Source organism: Empidonax traillii, unplaced genomic scaffold (assembly GCF_003031625.1).
Source record: "Empidonax traillii isolate 1590-97213 ecotype Southwest subspecies unplaced genomic scaffold, ASM303162v1 scaffold1623:size81467, whole genome shotgun sequence".
Classification (NCBI taxonomy): domain Eukaryota; kingdom Metazoa; phylum Chordata; class Aves; order Passeriformes; family Tyrannidae; genus Empidonax; species Empidonax traillii.
In genome coordinates this window covers 44,271-62,092 of record NW_020956816.1, presented here as the reverse complement: position 1 = coordinate 62,092, position 17,822 = coordinate 44,271, and the positions used below count along the sequence as shown (strand labels likewise).

At 41.9% G+C, this 17,822-nt stretch overlaps 1 protein-coding gene across 1 annotated transcript in view; it reads right to left on the bottom strand.

Annotated features, from left to right (window-relative positions):
• Nucleotides 1-17,822, bottom strand: part of LOC114070620 (zinc finger protein 462-like) — a gene marked incomplete at its 3' end in the record, with an annotated part of 49,715 nt that overhangs the window by 16,730 nt on the left and 15,163 nt on the right. The window contains exons 5-8 of the mRNA XM_027908141.1: nucleotides 16,655-16,773; nucleotides 10,247-10,438; nucleotides 4,684-4,945; nucleotides 751-887 (exon numbers count right to left, since the gene is read on the bottom strand). Of these exons, the coding sequence (XP_027763942.1) occupies nucleotides 751-887; nucleotides 4,684-4,945; nucleotides 10,247-10,438; nucleotides 16,655-16,773 (710 nt within the window). The remainder of the gene's footprint in view (nucleotides 1-750; nucleotides 888-4,683; nucleotides 4,946-10,246; nucleotides 10,439-16,654; nucleotides 16,774-17,822) is intronic.

Genomic DNA, 17,822 nt, shown 5'->3' with positions numbered 1-17,822 from the left:
GTCTTCCCAAGTTTCCGTTGCACAAGATGAAACCCTGCTCTCCCGGAGATGGTTGAACACCTGCCTGCCCATGGGTGCAATGACTGCATTCCTTGTTTTGTGTGTGTGGCTTTTACTTTTCCTATTAAACTGTCTTTATCTCAACCCATGAGGTTTCTCACTTTTACCCTTCTGTTTCTTCCCCCCATCCCACTGAAGGGGGAGTGAGCGAGCAGCTGTGTGGGGCTTAGTTTCCCACCAGTGTTTAATCCAGAATAGCAGGAATCTCAGCCAAAGGCACCACAAAAGATGTCTCTTCTGAGCTTATCTTTAGTTAACAGAATAGGAATCCCTAATCCTACTTTTAGCTCTATTAAAAGAAAAAAAAAAAAAGAGGGGGGGAATAAACATCCTAATTTTTAATTGATACATCCTACCACAGTGTTTATGATAGTAAGCACTTTAGAAACACATACATATGAACAACCTTGGCCTAGGTCCAAGTTGTGAATTAGTCTAAGTAGGTGTTTGGTGACTGTTGACCTCTGAAGAGGAAAAGCACAAAAAGAATTTTAAATCTGGCTTACTTCTACATTGGAAAACTTTGTATTTCACAGAAAAGAAGTAAGATGTACTAGGGCCTAGTGCCTGATCTATTCAACATATCTGACCTCACATACAGAGAAAAAACGTATTGGATCAATCTGAAAGAGTGGTGTTTGGTTCAGTATTCTCTTTGTTGGATATAGATATATACAGGGACATCTTTACCTCTGTGCAGAACTATATGATCAATCATGTTACGTTTGTATTTGGTATGATATAGGCAAAGAGGACAACGAAGGTCTTTGGGTCCTTCCTCAGGATCTGCTGAATGTCCAGCTTCCACGTGCATAGTAAAAGCAGATCTGTGAAATGGGAGGGAGACATGGAAGCAGTCAGAAGAGGTGTGTATGGAACACTGAAGTGTCACTCTATTACAGAAGTGTTGTATAAAATGGTATAGATAGCACTTAGCCTTCTCTCCATAAAGCCACATGGCATTTCATCAGGACTATTCACATAAGCATAGGGATTTGCAGACTCATATCCCTAAGTAACTGAACACAGATTCTACACAAGATATTCTTTTGCAGTAATTGATCTATAGTCATATTGCTACAGTTAAAATGGCAAAAATATTTCCAACTTTGGTACTCATTATTTGCTTGCCTTTGACAAAGAGAGGCATTTTAGTAAATTGAGTAAAATCGTTTCAACTGTCCTAGACTTTGAAGGGTAACAATTATTTCTAATGGTAAAAAAAAAAAAAAATCCTCAACGTCCCTCTTTGTAGGACTAGCCCCACAACAGCTAAAATGTTGATTTGAGATATGAAATCAACTTGCACCTACAGTAAAACTGACACCAAGTTGATAAGTTTGAAAGCCTCAATTATGAGGACCTGAAAATGCAAGACTGAGAATGCTCCACAAATGAATGGTACTTTTGCCCCAAAAAAATCTCATACCATTAGCTGCATAGGTAAAAGATAAAAGAGACATACACGCAGAGAAAACTACCTATGCACCTATCAAGCCACAAGGTCAAGTACTAAAATGATAGGTGTTTGTAACTTGGGGGAATTAGGTCATTTCCTGGGGCAGTGTTAAAGCTTGTAAGAGCAAAACTACTGGCTGCATTAAATTACAGAATTTAAAGCCCCTTTGAAAGTTCTCCAAGTCTGTTAGCTTGAACTCAAAACAACTTACTAACACAAATGGTTTTGGGCCTAATCCAGTGGTCATTGAAGACAAAAGGTGAGTTATTATCAACTTCAGTGGATACTCTCATGTGTTTAATTCTCTATAGTGACTAGAAGTAGTATTTTTTAAAGAGAGCTCATATGTGTATATTGTACATTTTAAGAAGAAAGACTTAATCCCAGAAAGTTTGAGACATCGCAATAAAGAACACAACTCTCTTTATGTAACTATGAACATATGTAATTACAGATTGATTTAAGGTAATTTTTGGTTAATCCTGGTAGAAGAAAAGTCTAGTCTTGTATGAGATCTCCAATGCCCAGCATATAGATATGTACCAAATACAATGGGTGAACAATTGGCTGAAGAGTCAGGGTCAAAGACTTGTAGCAAATAGCGTAACATCTGACTGTTGACCAGTCACTGGCGGAGTTCCCCAGGGCTCAATTTTAGGGTCAGTTCTCCTCAGTGTTTTTATCAATGACCTGGACATAGGAGTTGAGTATACACTAAGTAAGTTTGCCAATGATACTAAATTAGGAGTAGTTGTTGCTTCCCTCAAGGGTAGGGAAACCTTACAAAGAGATCTTGATAGATTAAAGGGCTGGGCAATCACCAATTGTATGAAATTTAACAAGGACAAATGCTGGACACTGCACCTGGGATGGTGTAATCCTGCACATATGTATGGATTGGGGGACAAGACACTGGAATGCAGCCCTGCAGAAAGGAATCTGGGGGGTTTGGTCAACAGTAAGCTCAATATGAGTCAACAATGTGCCCTGGCAGTCAAAAGGGTCAACTGTATTCTGGGGTGCACCAGGCACAGTATAGATAACTGGTCAAAAGAAGTGATTATCCCACTAAACTCAGCATTGCTGTAGCCTCACATTGAGTATTGTGTGCAGTTTTGGGATCCACAATATAAGACCAATATAAAAATATTAGAATGTGTCCAAAGGAGGGCAATAAAGATGGTGAAAGGACTAGAGGGCATTACTTATGAGCAGATGCTGAGGATACTAAGTAGCTCAAGTTTGTTCAGCTTAGAGTAGACTGATGGGTACCCTCATTGCTGTCTACAACTTCCTCATGAGAGGGAGTGGAGATGGAGGTGTTGATGTCTTCTCTCTGGTGTCCAGTGCTAGGATGTGAGGGAATAGCTTAAAGCTGAGTCAAGGGAAGTTCAAACTAAATATTAGGAAAAAAGTTCTTCACTGAGAGGTTGGTTGGTCACTGGAACAAGCTCCCCAGGGAAGTGGTCATGGTCCCAAGTCCATCAGTGTTTGAGAAGCATTTGGACAACACTCTTAGATATTGTATCTGGGCTTAGTTAGATGCTAATACTTTTGGTCTGTGTTTTGGTCCAGCCACCTGTGAGAAGTTATTCTTTTCAAGACAAGTTATGGGAAAATAAGCCCTGATTAGAGTGAGCTTAGTCCTTGAAGGAAGCATTTTGTATAAACTGAAATTAATTGGGGCCTCACCATTGGCTGACAGCCCTCCAAGGGCATTTGAAGGAGAAAGTGAAGAGGAGGGTGATGAAATAAGCCCTTAGACTCATTTAGGGAAGATCCCCCAAGGTGTATCACGCAGGTGCGGGGAAATTCCATTGTACACAAGCGTGCGCAGAAGGGGCACCACTTACATAACAGAGAGAGGGATCGAAGGCCTCTGACTGGGCAGTGCTGGCCACACCTGCTCAGGTAGATGACTCCAGCTAAATTATATAAAAAAGCAGATGGCTCGTGCTCAGGGACTCAAGATTCACATGGAGGACAACGTTGCCTTTTGCAGGGATGCTCGCTATGTGTGAGTCCACTGACACTCTGAGGATGCAGCCTCTGCTACGGAGAATTCTAAATACTCTGATGTTGGTAAGACAACCTCTTAAGTGACATCTACATGAGTGGGGGTTTTACTGAGGGCTTACTTCCCTCTCTCCTCTTTCCTGTCTCTCGCTTTCTCGTTTTGTTGGCCACTTCTTTGTAATAAATATTGTTTCTTTGGGCTTTAAACGGTGTTTTGGTTTCAATTTCGGCACCCCTCCAAACCCTCCCTGGAACAGATATATATAGTTTCACTTTTACGTTACCCTGTGTGGACCAAGGAGCTGGACTCCATGATCCTCGTGGGTCCCTTCCAACTCAGGATATTCTACAATTCTGTGATCCTAACAGAAAAGGTTGAGCATTATTCTTTAACAGAACCTCTCTCTTTTACCCAACCACACTCCTAAGGACATAATAGCTTTGAGACCTTGAATGTCAGCTAAGGGAGCTATGATCGAGGGTTCAAAATATCAGAAGGAAACTGAGAAACAGCACAACTACATGAACCTTTTTTTTCCCTAGGGAACATGGCTAAATACACACACACACTCCTGAAACTTAAAATTTTTCTATGTTTAATTGGATTTGCTGAAATTTTTCTATATGCTGTCAGACACTTTGGAGTATGCTTGATATTTTAGCCAGATAAATTGCAGGGGGGGTAGGGATTATGAGAGCTTTCTTCATAGAGGGAATAGAAATTCTATAACCTACCTAGAACATCTGACTGCCTCATACTTCATGCTAATTGTTCATAAAATATGCCTTATTTCTGTAGAGAAAACACCTCATACCTGAGGGTGAAGACCAGGATCTAATTACAAATTGTGAGGGGGAAAAAAATCCCCACTCCTTATACTATTTACTGTAGTGGGTACAGTTTACTACAAGTGTTTCTCCTGCTTTCCTTTTCAGCAGATTTTACAGGCTGTTGTAGGAATGAAAAAAAAATAATTACATGGATGCTGCTGTGATCTGGTATGGTATTTCCCATGTTTCTTTCCCTGGTCACCATTGGCCATATGACTCTTAGTTACAGCCAGTTCTCATAAAGACTCCTGAAGTCTTTTGAAGTGCTAAAAAAATCCCTTTAGAAGTTCAATTCATTTGTTTTGTACAATACTTACTTAAAGCCTGTATAAAAGGAACAATCTTTGCACTTGAAGAGTTTTTTCCCTCCGTGCTTGTCACGGTAATGACGTCGAATGCTCTGTATGTAACCCGAGGAGAATTCACAAAATTCACAGTTAAGGATAGCTTCTGTTTTTTCCATTCCTGCAGCACCCCCAGAAAGTGGGATTTGGCTGATGTTATTGTTCCTGGACAGAGCTGCAGACTGATAGTGGTTCAACTGTTGCTGAACATCAGGGGGTTCCGAGTATGAAGAGTCTATAAAGAAAGAGAGAAGCTGTCATTCCAGGTGGGTCAATGAAATTTAAAAAGATTCCAGACCTGCTCCATCAGGCAGCCTTCAGAAGAGATAAGAGGATTACCATTCCTTCATTTAACCTGATTTGTATTCTACAAGGCAGTCACTTGAGATTAGACTTTTCAAATCTGATCTGGGGAGGGAAAAATATATGACAGTAACCTATTAAAGACAGAAAGAAAAAGGAAATGGATAGACTATTTCCCTCCCCCTTATACAACACAACAGAAGGCTGCCATACCATTTTAATGATATTTAAAAAACTCCCACAGACTAGGTGATATGTTTCAGCATACAAACTGAGAACTAGAATACTTTATTTAAAACAAAAGGGAGGGGAGTCTTGGAAGTTTCCAAATACAGTGATTTGAATGTGGAAGTTTGGAATTCAGCTACTTTTTCCTATATAATCCACAACTGCGCATGAATGGTACAAATGACAGCATAGCACAGATGAACTTCAGGGTAACATTCCTGAAAAGGAAAACAAAATGTGATTTAAAAAAAGGATATAAAGTGTACCAGCCACATCCTGGTTTTGATACATTTTTAAAGTATAATTCCCTGAGGCAGCATATATATGAATTCTTTAAAACACGTACTTGATGGAAATTAATACCATTCATTCAAACCAATTAATAAAGAGAAACAAAAGACAAACATGCCTGTACAGTTGTACAGCACTCAGTGTGTGGACTTCATCTGTCTTCAAGAGAGTAAAGTGGTTTTTTTATTTTATCACTGCCATATAGTTATATATGCTTTAGAAATGAAAACCAAACTAACAGCAACAACAAAAAGTACCAAAGAAAACCCAAACAAAGGGAGGAAAATGTCTCCAAGTTCCCCAGTTTCATCATCAGGTTTACAGCAGAGACATGAAAGCTTCTTGTAAAATGATTCAAGATTTTTTTGCTTCTTCTGAGTCATATGAGTAGGGACTGGAACAGAATATGTTTATCCTTTCTTCTAGAGCAGGTTTGCTCACAGTGAGTTCTAACAGCTGCTTCCAGCCTGCCATAAGGCAAATGAAAGCAACTGTGGGAAAGGAAAAAACCACACTTCACACCAAAATTTTATCCAATTAAAATACATGCCTCTTCTGCTGAAACATACTGAGGAAATTCACAGGCAGTCAGTGGTGGATGGAGAGGCACTTTGTTTGTGTGGGGACGGTATATACACCTCTGAGGGCAATGCAGCCTGTGGGCAACCCATGCTGGAGCAGGCATACAAGTGAGGCAACAGCCAATTATTAGGAACTGCAGTATTTCAGCCAATTGCAACCAATCCTATAACTGACATGGTTGCACAGATTGAGACCTGACAGAGACCCCACAAGAGGCCTTAGGAGCACCTGAGAGTAAACAGTGGAAACCCTCAGCCCTGCACCCAGATGGCATATTGTGCAGCTGGATCTACTACATTGACCCATCCAACTTCATACTGGTTCATACAAAATCATGCCATCTCCCCTGGGGGCCAGGGAGGTCATGTTAGAAACCATTATGATGACCCACTCAGCTTCTCTCCTGGACTATGTTGTCCCTCCCATGGAACAGGGAATTGTAGGAAATAAATAAGGTGGGTTTATTACAAGCAGGAGTTTCCATAGTTGCCTCATGTCGAGATGCCTGGAAGTTGTTTTATTTGGGGAGTTGGGGAGTCATTTGGTGGTTGGGGACTGGTGAGCTGCTTACAGTTACTGCAGTTACTTATTGTTGCTTGCAGGTCTGCTTCCAGTTGTTCATTGTTGCTTACAGGTCTGCTTACAGTTACTTACTGCTGCTTACTTGTTGCTGCTTAGTTACCTACAGTTACAGTGTGAAGGTGGGCCAGAAAGCATGTAAGGCAGGGAGACCAGTCTGGGCTCAATGCCAGGGAACCATGTGGCCAGGACAGGGAAACAATATGATAGGTCAGGAAAGACAACCAATGGATTGACAAAGGAAAGTGTGAGCTGGCCCTGAGAGACCCAATCGAATTCAAGCAGAGGATTATATCACCTTTTAAAGAAGAAAAGGAGCAGGGCTCGGCATGGGAGGAGTGAGGGAGTGGTTATGTAAATCAAGAAACCTTAAAAGGACTCGTGCCTCCCATTCCCAGGGTGCTCAGACTTGGTCACAAGTCCAGTGCACCCAGCACGCTGAAATTAAAGTTCTTTGTTTCACTTTATTTGACCGTCTTCAAAAGTTTAATTAGAGATATTTCTCACAGAAATCATATCACTTGTTAACATCGAATATATCTGCAACTATAAATACTTAAATATCTGAGCTCAGTTTCCACACTGCCAATTCAACCTCAAACTACAGCAATGAATTACTGCAGTTTGGGGGTATGCTTACTGGAAAACCAAAGGTAGTCTTAGTGACTCAGTAAGGGGTGGAGAGAGACAATATTTCCAGAAGTGCCTAAAAAGCAATTTGGCCATTGTGAAAAATTTATCCAGAGTATAGGTACAATGACTCACACAAACTGTCAACTCTGCTGAAAATTATCATCTCTTTCAAAAGAGCCTACATATATGAAAGGAACTCATGGTCTCCACTACAATGGAAAGGAGAAAATGTTAGTTTCATACATGCCTGGATACCATAGGTTCATACACAGGGGAAAAATATATAAAGAAATCTCCTTGCTGAAGCAAAATGAACATTCAAGTTTTATAGCATGGAATTATAGTGTCATAGGTTTTCTTGTTTTAAAGAAAAAACCTCTACTTTGAATTTTTTCCCTTTACCACTGTGAAAGAAAGGTGTTGAGTAAGGGAAGGGGGAAAAGAGTGATACTAGGTACACACAAAGGACTGATTAAGTAGCCACACATTCCAAATTAATTGCTTCGGAAAACTGTGGGAGAGGTAGGTTAGTTGTTTTGGTTTTTCTTTTGCTCTGGGAGGGGACTTTATCTTCTGCCCTGATTTCAGGAGCGGTGTGTGGCGTTTTCACCTCTGACTCCCTCACATCCTGTTTTGCCTATGGCCTGGGTGCCCCTTGGAACTGCCAAGGACTGAGGGAGCTCCAGTTCATTCTCTACTGAGAGAGTCCCTGCGGGGCTGCACCCCACCTCTGCTGTCACAGATACTGCCAGCATCTTGTGAGTTTTTTCCCTTTCTTCCTGGGTCTCCCACTGTTCACTGGATAGACTGACACCCCTGTCCCTTGATAGCTGCTGTTTTTGTGGCTGAGGGGTGGGGGCCCACCTTGGGGTCTTGAACCACCCAGCACAACTGAGATCCGCCATTTGCCATGTGAGGTTAATCTGCAGCACCCCCTGCCGGCCACTGGAGAGCAACTGCAACCTCCACTCCACCAGAGATCAAACAACACCCCCTGCTGGTCGTGGTTAGAGTTGTGTCAAAAGGCAAAAAGTACTTAACTTTTTTTTTTTTGGGGGGGGGGTAATTTGGGTGCAGGAGTCTTGTGGGGTTTTTTGTTGTGGTTTTTTTTTTTCTTGTTTATTCTTTTGTTGTGTTACCTATACACATATATTCTTTAATAAAGTGGCTTGGTGAGCTCTTCTGGCAACTCCCTCAGTAACCTTCAGTGGATCCCATCTGGCCCTATAGCCTTGTGCATGTTTAAGTGGATCAGCAGGTCGCTGACTGTTTCCTCCTGAATTATGGGGGACTTCATTCTGCTCCTCGTCTCTGTCTTCCAGCTCAAGGTGATGCCTTAAATACATATTATTTAGATTTTAGTATAGCTTTTAACACATTTCACATAGCTTGCTAGTGCCTTTGGCCTGTTAGCACCTTTGTATAAGACTTCTAAAATGCTGCTTAACATTTCTTGTAAAGGATTCCAATGGACAAAGATTGTAGCAAGGTAAAGAACATTTTATCTGTATAAAATGTTCTTAGAATAGCAGGTACATTGCTTGATATAACCAAAACCATTCAGAGAAGCCTTGAAACCATTCCAGAAGGCGTGATACTGTGCCAAAGACCAAGGAACAAGATGAGGAAGACCAAGAAAAGGGGTTGTGAGAAATAAGAAAACCGGTTTTATTACAAGCAAATTAAGTAAACAGGTCACTAACTTAAGGGTTTTTCTTTACCAACCTATAAGGTGTATTGCGATGTAAAATACCTGGTCCTGTCTGGAGCTGGTATCAGGGAACCATGTGAACGGGAATAGGAAAACTGTTAAATGAATATTGGTAAGGAAACCCCTCGTGCCACATGGTTGTTCCTGGGGACCGCCATGCTACTGGGGGCCCCACCTCCCAGCACGACACAGCCAACCAAGAAGAGGGGGACGCCTCTTCTGTTACGTAAATGAGACAGGACCTTGGAAACCTTTAAAGGCATGAATTTTGCATAAAGAGGTGTGTTCTCGGGACCCTCAGGACCTGGGCACCCGACGTGTGCTGTATTAGAACTTTCCTTGCTCTTTTTATTTACTTATTTCACAGATTTTTTTTTTTTTTTGCCGTTTTTTTCTAAAATTAATAAACGAGATTTTTCTCACAGGGTCTTTGGGACCAGCAACCAAATTCTGGAAAGTGTGTCGAGGGTGGTACTAAGGAAGGGATGGTTTTGGAAGTGGGTGTAACAGTATTGGGTAATGCTTTGAATTGTTAATTAGGTAACTAAATAAAAGCCCTCCCAGCTCCCTCAGCTGCTCCAGACCCTTCCCCAGCTCCATTCCCTTCTCTGGACATGCTCCAGCCCCTCAATGCCTTTCTTGTTATGAGGTGCCCAGAACTGAACTCAGGATTCTTATTTGTAGCACAAGCAATAAAACTCCATAGCCTAAATACAAGGCAAAACTTAAAAATAAGCCATCTGTCTGTATTTCGAACATCAGGATCTCTGTATACACCCATTTCCATAAAAAGCATAGAATAGGAAGTTATCTAGCTATTCCCTCTACTTTTCACACTTAATCTTTAGTGGCTTCACTAAACTTCTCTGCTAAGAAGATAAAGGAGTGTTTTTTAGAAATGCAAATGGAATTAGATGCTCTCTTTCTCACTGAATTTTAATGGGAGCTCTGCCATTAAAATTTCCTATGTTGTAAATCTTTGCTGAAAAGTAAGGTCAGTTTGACTTATTCCAAAGGAATATTGGCAGCATAAGTTGGTAAAGAATAAACTGGTGAGATTCAACTGTACTAGAATACAACCTTTATTCTTGCTTTTCATGCAACTTTGGATTTTTCTAATTCCCACCTTAATTTTTTTTTTAATAATAGCATTAATAATACTAAGTAGCATTTTAGACAATTAAATTCTTGCTCTGAGGCACCTCTTACCATTAGAGTCCTCCACCTCTTCAGCAGAAGTGTGTTTCTTGGAGGTGCAGTAGCCAAGTGACAATGAGAGGCTGACAACACAGGGTCTTGATAGTGTCAGTGCTTTCCCATGCTCTCTCAAGGAATGCTCTTTTAGCTGACTGATTGTCATGGTGGAAAATGTGCAGGAAGAACATTTGTAGGCATGTTCACCTGGGTGAGCAAAATACAGGCAAGTCATCAGCTCACAGAAGAACAAAATGGGATCCACATTCTTTTCCTGCTGAACTCAGCAGTAAAATTCCTATGTCCTCCTTTAGTGTAAGACTTATTCCAAATAGAAAAAACTATGTGCATCTCCCTGTTGAAACAGTCTGAAGTCTGCAGGTATGGACACCTGCTTTGGGCTCAAAGTTTTGTTTTCTGACAACTCTAGATCCTTGTTAAATGACTGATGCCAGAAAACAAAGACCAGACTCTTAGCATGCCTGTGTTGCATGGTATAGGAAAAGTCTTGGATGAAAAAAGAGCCACTTGGCTAGAGCATTTCCAAATTTCTTTGGGAGGAAATCAAGGATGAAGTCCTCTGTGTTTTTCCCTGCAACACATCCAGAATCATTACTAAAGAAACCAGGAGACTATAAAATGTTAACTAAGATTCTTAAAAAAGCAATGCCACAAAATATAAAAACAAACAAACCACCCATTGCCTCCCCCTGCATTTAATGCAAGGAGGATCTCATTTTCCTTATATGAAACCTGCCTCCAGGCAGGAATGAGCTCCATAGAACTAGTAACCAAGTCAAAGTTAGTTTACTGCAAGAAGTGGACATGGCAATACCAAGAGCTGTACATATTTATAGGGCTATGGGAAAGAATATTATAGAGAAATGTTTAAAAAGTGGAAGAAAAGAAATAATGAACAGCAGTGAATTTGGTTCCAAATACATTCCAAGTCATAAAGACAGAATACAATAGGAAACAAATTTCCTAGATAAGACTTACTTTGTGTTAAGCATGGAGACACCTGAAAGAAAAAGTGAATTGTCCGATATAAGTGATGTGATGTTATATGTGTAGCAAGTAATTATTCTGGAAGTGCCACTCCCAGGTAAAAGGGCTACACCGACTGCATGCAAGTTGTACATAAAATGACAAAACTAATACAAGGGTGAAATATTCAAGAACACTAATGGAAAGATAAGAGCTCTGGTTATGAAAGAGGCAGAAAAATGTTTTCCATTTCTCAACAAATTTAACAAACAAGGCCCTAGAATAGAATGGTTTCTAACTTCAGAAATAAGTGAACAAAAAGAGGACAAGAGAAAAAAAAAAGTATCACAACCAGTCATCACAAACACGCAGAGACTAGCAATCATTCTACATGAAAATACCCTTCCCCAAAATACCTATGCTAATCACAGGGACAAAATATAGACTCTTAGAAACCCACACTGGTGTATCTGAAAAAGATCAGAGTCTAAAATGTTGAAACAAAATATCACAAGTGTTTTCTTTTCAAATTACATTTTGCATCTGAATATTATTACCACAGAGGTATCATCAGTAAACAAAGATAATGCAAATGGTTTTTATAAAATCTGTATTATGAACTGAGTAATGCAAAATACAGGCTCCCTAGAGAAGAGGTCACAGCACCAAGCCTGACAAAGTTCAAGAAGCATTTGGACAATACTCTCAGGCACATGGTGAGACTCTTGGGGATGGTCCTGTGCAGGGCCAGGAGTTGGACTCGATGATCCTTGTGGGTCCCTTTGAACTCAGCATGTTCTATGAAAGTGTTTATGGAAAAGTATGTGTGGAATGGGATTTTGTTGCAGTTTGATACAATACCTAGGGGGTTGCTTGATCCTGATTTGTGGAGGAAGGTGAGGTGGATGAGTGCAGGATGGAGGGGTCAGTTTTTTAATGCAGCATTAGGGACATGTAAAAAGTGTGAAAAAAAATATGATAAAGGTGAGAAAAAAAAGTGAGATAAAATTACATGGTACATTTAGTCAGAAAGTACAAGTGTTGAGAAAGTTAGAGGAAGTGTAAAAGTAAGAAGTTTTTTCCTGCAAGCATTCATCAAATAGCAACATGGTGAGTCCGTGGACACACTATACCCAAATGGAAGACAAAGTGCATCAGTGTTCAGATGATTCCCCATATACTTCAACCATCTCATTTGGCAACTCCTGAGGACCAAAACTAGGCCACAACACATTGTATGTTCAAGTCTTAGACTGTAATGACCTCAGTGCACTGAGGAGGCAGCCTAAAGATACCCCCTCCCCCCAAAAAAAAGGAACCAAAAGTGCCAAAACTGTCGGATGTTGCAATTATGAGAGGAAATGTTGATATATAGGTTACCAGATGTCTCATAAAAAGTAAGGATTAAGGACTAATCAAGGTATGGCCCTGATATAGGAACCAGAGGTGCAAAAGTGCAAGGTGTGGAAGGGGTTTAGGCAGAATGAATGATCCTGAAGCTAGACATGGAGGAACTTACATACATCAGATTGCTGCTTTCATGTGAGAAACACGATTAATAGATAACCTGGTATAGCTACCAGTATGTTGAGAGTTGTGTGGAGTTGTTCCTTTAAAGGTATTTGGTCGAGGGCCTTCTTCAACAGAAAAAAAGGATAATAAGAAAAGGAAGAAGCCATAAACAAGAACATTCGGGGACATAAACCTGGCCAAAAAATTATAAGGGAGTCAGTGATGAGAACCAAACCTGTTCAATCACACTAAGAGTGTGAGAATGTTTATTCCAGCAAGGTTGTCTGATCAAGGACCTTGTCAATTGAGAAACCAAGAGGGGGAAAATAGAAATGAAAAAAATAAAAACAGAAACAGACCTGACAGAACAAACATGGAGACAATAACAAGGAAATAAACCTGACCAGTCACACTAATTCATGAACTATGAAGAAACCACAGGCTCCACTTCCAGGAAGATCAACCTGGACTTGGCAACTGATAAGATCGCAAACCAGAGGAGATCCTGGATACTGGACTAGGAGAGATGCAGGAATCCATGGAACTATGGAACTCGTGACATAACATACAGGGGGAAGGGGGAGCAGAGAGGAACAAAAAGGGTGGTAGACAGAAAGGGGTATAAAAGGGACCAGACATGTAAAACAAGGCCAGTCGGTACACTTGTCTGACAGCCCTGCATCTGATCACCACAGTCTGTCCGGTCTTCTAATATCTTCTTAAATCTTTTCTTAACTATCACTCTGTGTGATCTCACTCTATCCTGTGTATATGTGTGCTGCAAGGACTAAGTACCAGCTACTTGTGAGATCTGTGTGAGTGGAATTTGGTGCCAGTTACTGGAGTCAGACTGGGGATGTAGGTGGCCCTGGCCCGTGGTGTCATATACTGGTGAAAGTAGGGGTTTTTAACCGCCAGCCACTGGGGTGGTGTGTCAGGGAATGTTGATATTTTTTGGTCTGTATTTGACCCAGTCATCTGTGAAAGTTCTGTTCTTTCCCTGCCAAGTTCACTGATAAATGAGAGCTTCGTTCTTGGAGAGAGAGTTTCTTGAATAAACTGTTCAAATTGGTGCTCTATGATTGGCTCATTGTCTGTAGAGGACATTTGAAGGAGAAACTGAAGAGGAAAGGATGAAGTAAAGCCCCCAGACCCAAATAGATAAGACCCCTTGAGTGAAACAGGGCATGCAATAGGGGAATTCCAAAGTTCTGACACAAGTGCTGAAGGGGTACACTTACATAACAGGGCAAGGGACCAAAGGCCTCTGGCTGGGCGGTGCTGACCACAGCGCCCAGGTAGACATCACCGGCTAATTGGATGAAAAATGCAGGTGGCTTGTGCTCGTCTGCTCTCAAGCTTCATATGGAGGACAACGTTGCCTTCTGCAGGGATGCCCGCTATCTTTGTGAGCCTGCCAACACTTCGAGGATGCAGCCTCTGCTATGGGAAATTCTGGTTATCCTGGGGTTGGTAAGACAACCTCGTAAAACACACCTACGTGAGTGGGGGTTTCACTGAGGGCTTAGTTTACTCCTCTCCTTTCCTGTCTCTCAGGTTCCCGTTTACTTGACCACTTTTGTAATAAATACTGGGTTTATTGTTGAGCTCTCAGCAGTGTCTTGGTTTTCAATCTCAGCATCCTTCGAACTCACCCCGATACAGGTGGGAACAGTGTGTGTCTCGACAACCAGCTACTGGGAAGGACTGGTATGAGTGAGGTGAATAAGAAGCTCTGCGTCAGTGGCTGGAGTGGGTCACAGCCCCTGTGACTGGTGCCAGGCTTCCCCAAACTGAGTGTGCATAGGGTGGGGGGGATGTATTTGCTAACTAACTTCAAACTGGACTAGCCACTGGTCCTAGTGGCTGGGCAGGAGGAAGTCTTGGACTGGAACTTATGATTGTACAATCAGATGGGTTGGAAAGGACCTCTGAGATCATCAAGTCCAACCCATTACTACCACAGTTACTAGACTATGGCACTAAGTGCCACATCCAGTCTCTTCTTAAATACCTCCAGGGATGGACAATCCACCACCTCCCTGGGCAGCCCATTCCAATGCCTGATTACCCTCTCTGTAAAGAATTTCTTCCTAATATCTAACCTAAACCTCCCCTGGCGGAGCTTGACACCATGACCTCTTGTCTTACTGAGAGCTGCCTGGGAAAAGAGACCAACTCCCATCTGGCTACAACCTCCTTTCAGGTAGTTGTAGAGAGTGATGAGGTCACCCCTGATCCTCCTTTACTCCAGACTAAACAACCCCAGCTCCCTCATCCTCTCCTCATAGGACTTGTGTTCAAGTCCCTTCACCAGCCTCGTTGCTCTTTTCTGCACCTGCTCCAGCACCTCAATATACTTCCTGAACTCGAGGGCCCAGAACTGAACACAGTACTCCAGGTGTGGTCTCACCAATGCTGAGTACAGGGGAAGAATCACTGCCCTGCTCCCACTGCCACACTATTCCTGATACAGATCAGGATGCCATTGGCCTTCTTGGCCACCTGGGCACACTCTGGCTCATGTTCAGTTTCCTGTCGATCCAAAGTCCCAGATCCCTTTCCGCCTGACTGTTCTCCAGCCCCTCTGTGCCCAGCCTGTAGCGCTGCAGGGGGTTGTTGTGGCCAAAGTGCAGGACCCGGCACCTGGCCTTGTTGAACCTCATCCCATTGTAATCAACCCAACTCTCCAGCCTATCCAGATCCCTCTGCAGAGCCCTCCTGCCTTTCAGCTGATAGACACTTCCCCCCATCTTGGTGTCATCTGCAAATTTATTAATGGTGGACTCAATCTCCTATCTAAATTGTCGATAAAGATGTTAAACAGAACTGGACCCAACACTGATCTCTGGGGGACACCACTAGTGACCGGTTGCCAACTGGATGCAGCACCATTCACCCCCACTCTCTGAGCCCTAGCCCTCCAGCCAGTTCTTGACCCAGCACAGAATGCCCCTGTCCAAGCTGTGGGCTGCAACTTTTTCAGGAGTGTGCTGTGGGAGACGGTGTCAAAGGCTTTGCTGAAGTCCAGGTAGACACATCCACAGCCTTCCCCTCATCCACCAGGTGGGTCACCTGATCATAAAAGGAGATCAGATTGGTCAGGCAGGACCTGCCCTTCCTAAACCTGTACTGGTTAGGTCTGATCCCTTGTCCATCCTGTAGGTGTTGTGTGATTGCACTTAGGATGATCTGCTCCATAACCTCACTGAGGTGAGGCTGACAGGCCTGGAGTTTCCTGGGTCCTCCTTCCTTTTCGGCTTCTCCTGCACAACATGGCCCCCCTGCAAGGCAACTGCTAGATCCAACAGTGTCCCCTGCTGGACACCACAGAGCACTGCAGGCTCTGCTCCTCCAGTGATCCAACATCGCCCCCTTCTGACTGTGGTTACAATTGCATCAAAAAAGCACAAACTGAACTGTTTACATTTTTTGAAGGGGATTTTTGGGTATAGGATTATTGTTCAGTTGTTTTCTTTGTGTTCTTTTGTTGTTCTGCAAATACACATATATCCTTTATTAAAGGGCTGTTTTTTTTTTCCTTTCTCTACACTTTGTCAATTAGAGCCTTCTAATTTTGGATTTACAATTGCTTAGAGGGAGGAGTTTTGGTTTTTCCTCATAACTCATCCTCCTTAGCAAAACACTTCTGTCTCATTAAACTGAGAGAGAGAGAAAGTGGGAGAGCGATTGTACAGTTTCATTGAGAGGGGGCACACAAAAGTGAGAGAAGACATGACTGTACAAGAAGAACTTGTGATCATGCAAGAGAATGTGGAGAGCACATGTGACTGCTCACAAGGAAGAGAGAGAGAATGAGCATGACTGTGTGTGAGGCTGAGCAAGAGGGAGCACACAAGAGCAAGTATATGTGCCTGACAGCAAGAGATCAAGACAGTGCAAGGAAGAAACTGATTGACTTACCAGCATGTGCTTTAACTATATGGGTTTTCAAGTGACTATTGTAAGAGGACTTGAATGGACAGAACTTGCAACGGAATGGCTTATGGTGTCCATGGTGAGTTTGCATATGGCGATCCAGACTGATCAAGACACAGACAAAAAAAACAAAATAGTAAATCATTTTAGCTATTCCTTCAGATGCAAGCCAAAAACCTAGTAACAAAAATAAATTTTTAATTAGAACAGACCAGGCTCAGCTATCTTTCTCATGCTGGTTCTTTATATCCAACAGGTCTGCTTACAGAACAAGGCAAAATCTAATCTGAGGAAGAAAGAGATCTGATCAATTTTATCACACAGAATGCAAACTACTTAATAGGACAAAATTACTATCAATTACATTATACCAAATACAGACTAACAGGAGAGTTACTTATAGGATAGACGATATTTGAGGGAAAAAAACCACAAAAAAACCCATGAAAAAACCCAAACTGAACAATAAAAATATTAGTACAGGATTTTTCTGTGCAGTGTTTTTATGAAAATATGCTCCCTTTTCTCCTCCTAAGGTAAGGAAAATATTTTTCTAGTTCCACTGAAGAAATCTTCATTTGGTTACAGCAGCAAAAGCAGATTAGACAGCCTACTCTGGAGGGAAGGCACCAGCAAGCTGTCTATAGTCAATGACTTTTAGGGGTAACAGGTGGCAGAGTTTCAGATGTAATGGACTGGGAGATCCTGCATGAAGCTCAACAGAAGAAGGGTTGAAAAAGATCAGATGCTATCTTTCTGCAGGGGAAATCAGCAATGGGAAGTCTGACATTGAAGGGGGGATGAATTCATCACCCATCGCCATGACTTCAGATCAGAATGGAGACATTTCCAATACAGTCTCAACTTAGTTAGTGCTTTGTGATATAACAATAGTCTGAGCTTGTTTATAAGCAGCAGCAAAACAACAAGAAGACATGGAAAAGTTTGGAGAGGGTTGGTTTATTTATCATCCCCCCCAAACCACCATCCCAATAGTTCCAGGCATACTTTATTTCCTATTAATTTATCTAAATTCTCCTGGGTTTTATTCTACTGAATAGCAAGATCTAGATCAAATGGAGTCTACTCCAGGCCCTCACACTATAGAGGGTCTCACATGATTTTCACACTGACAGAGCATGAGCCAAGAAAA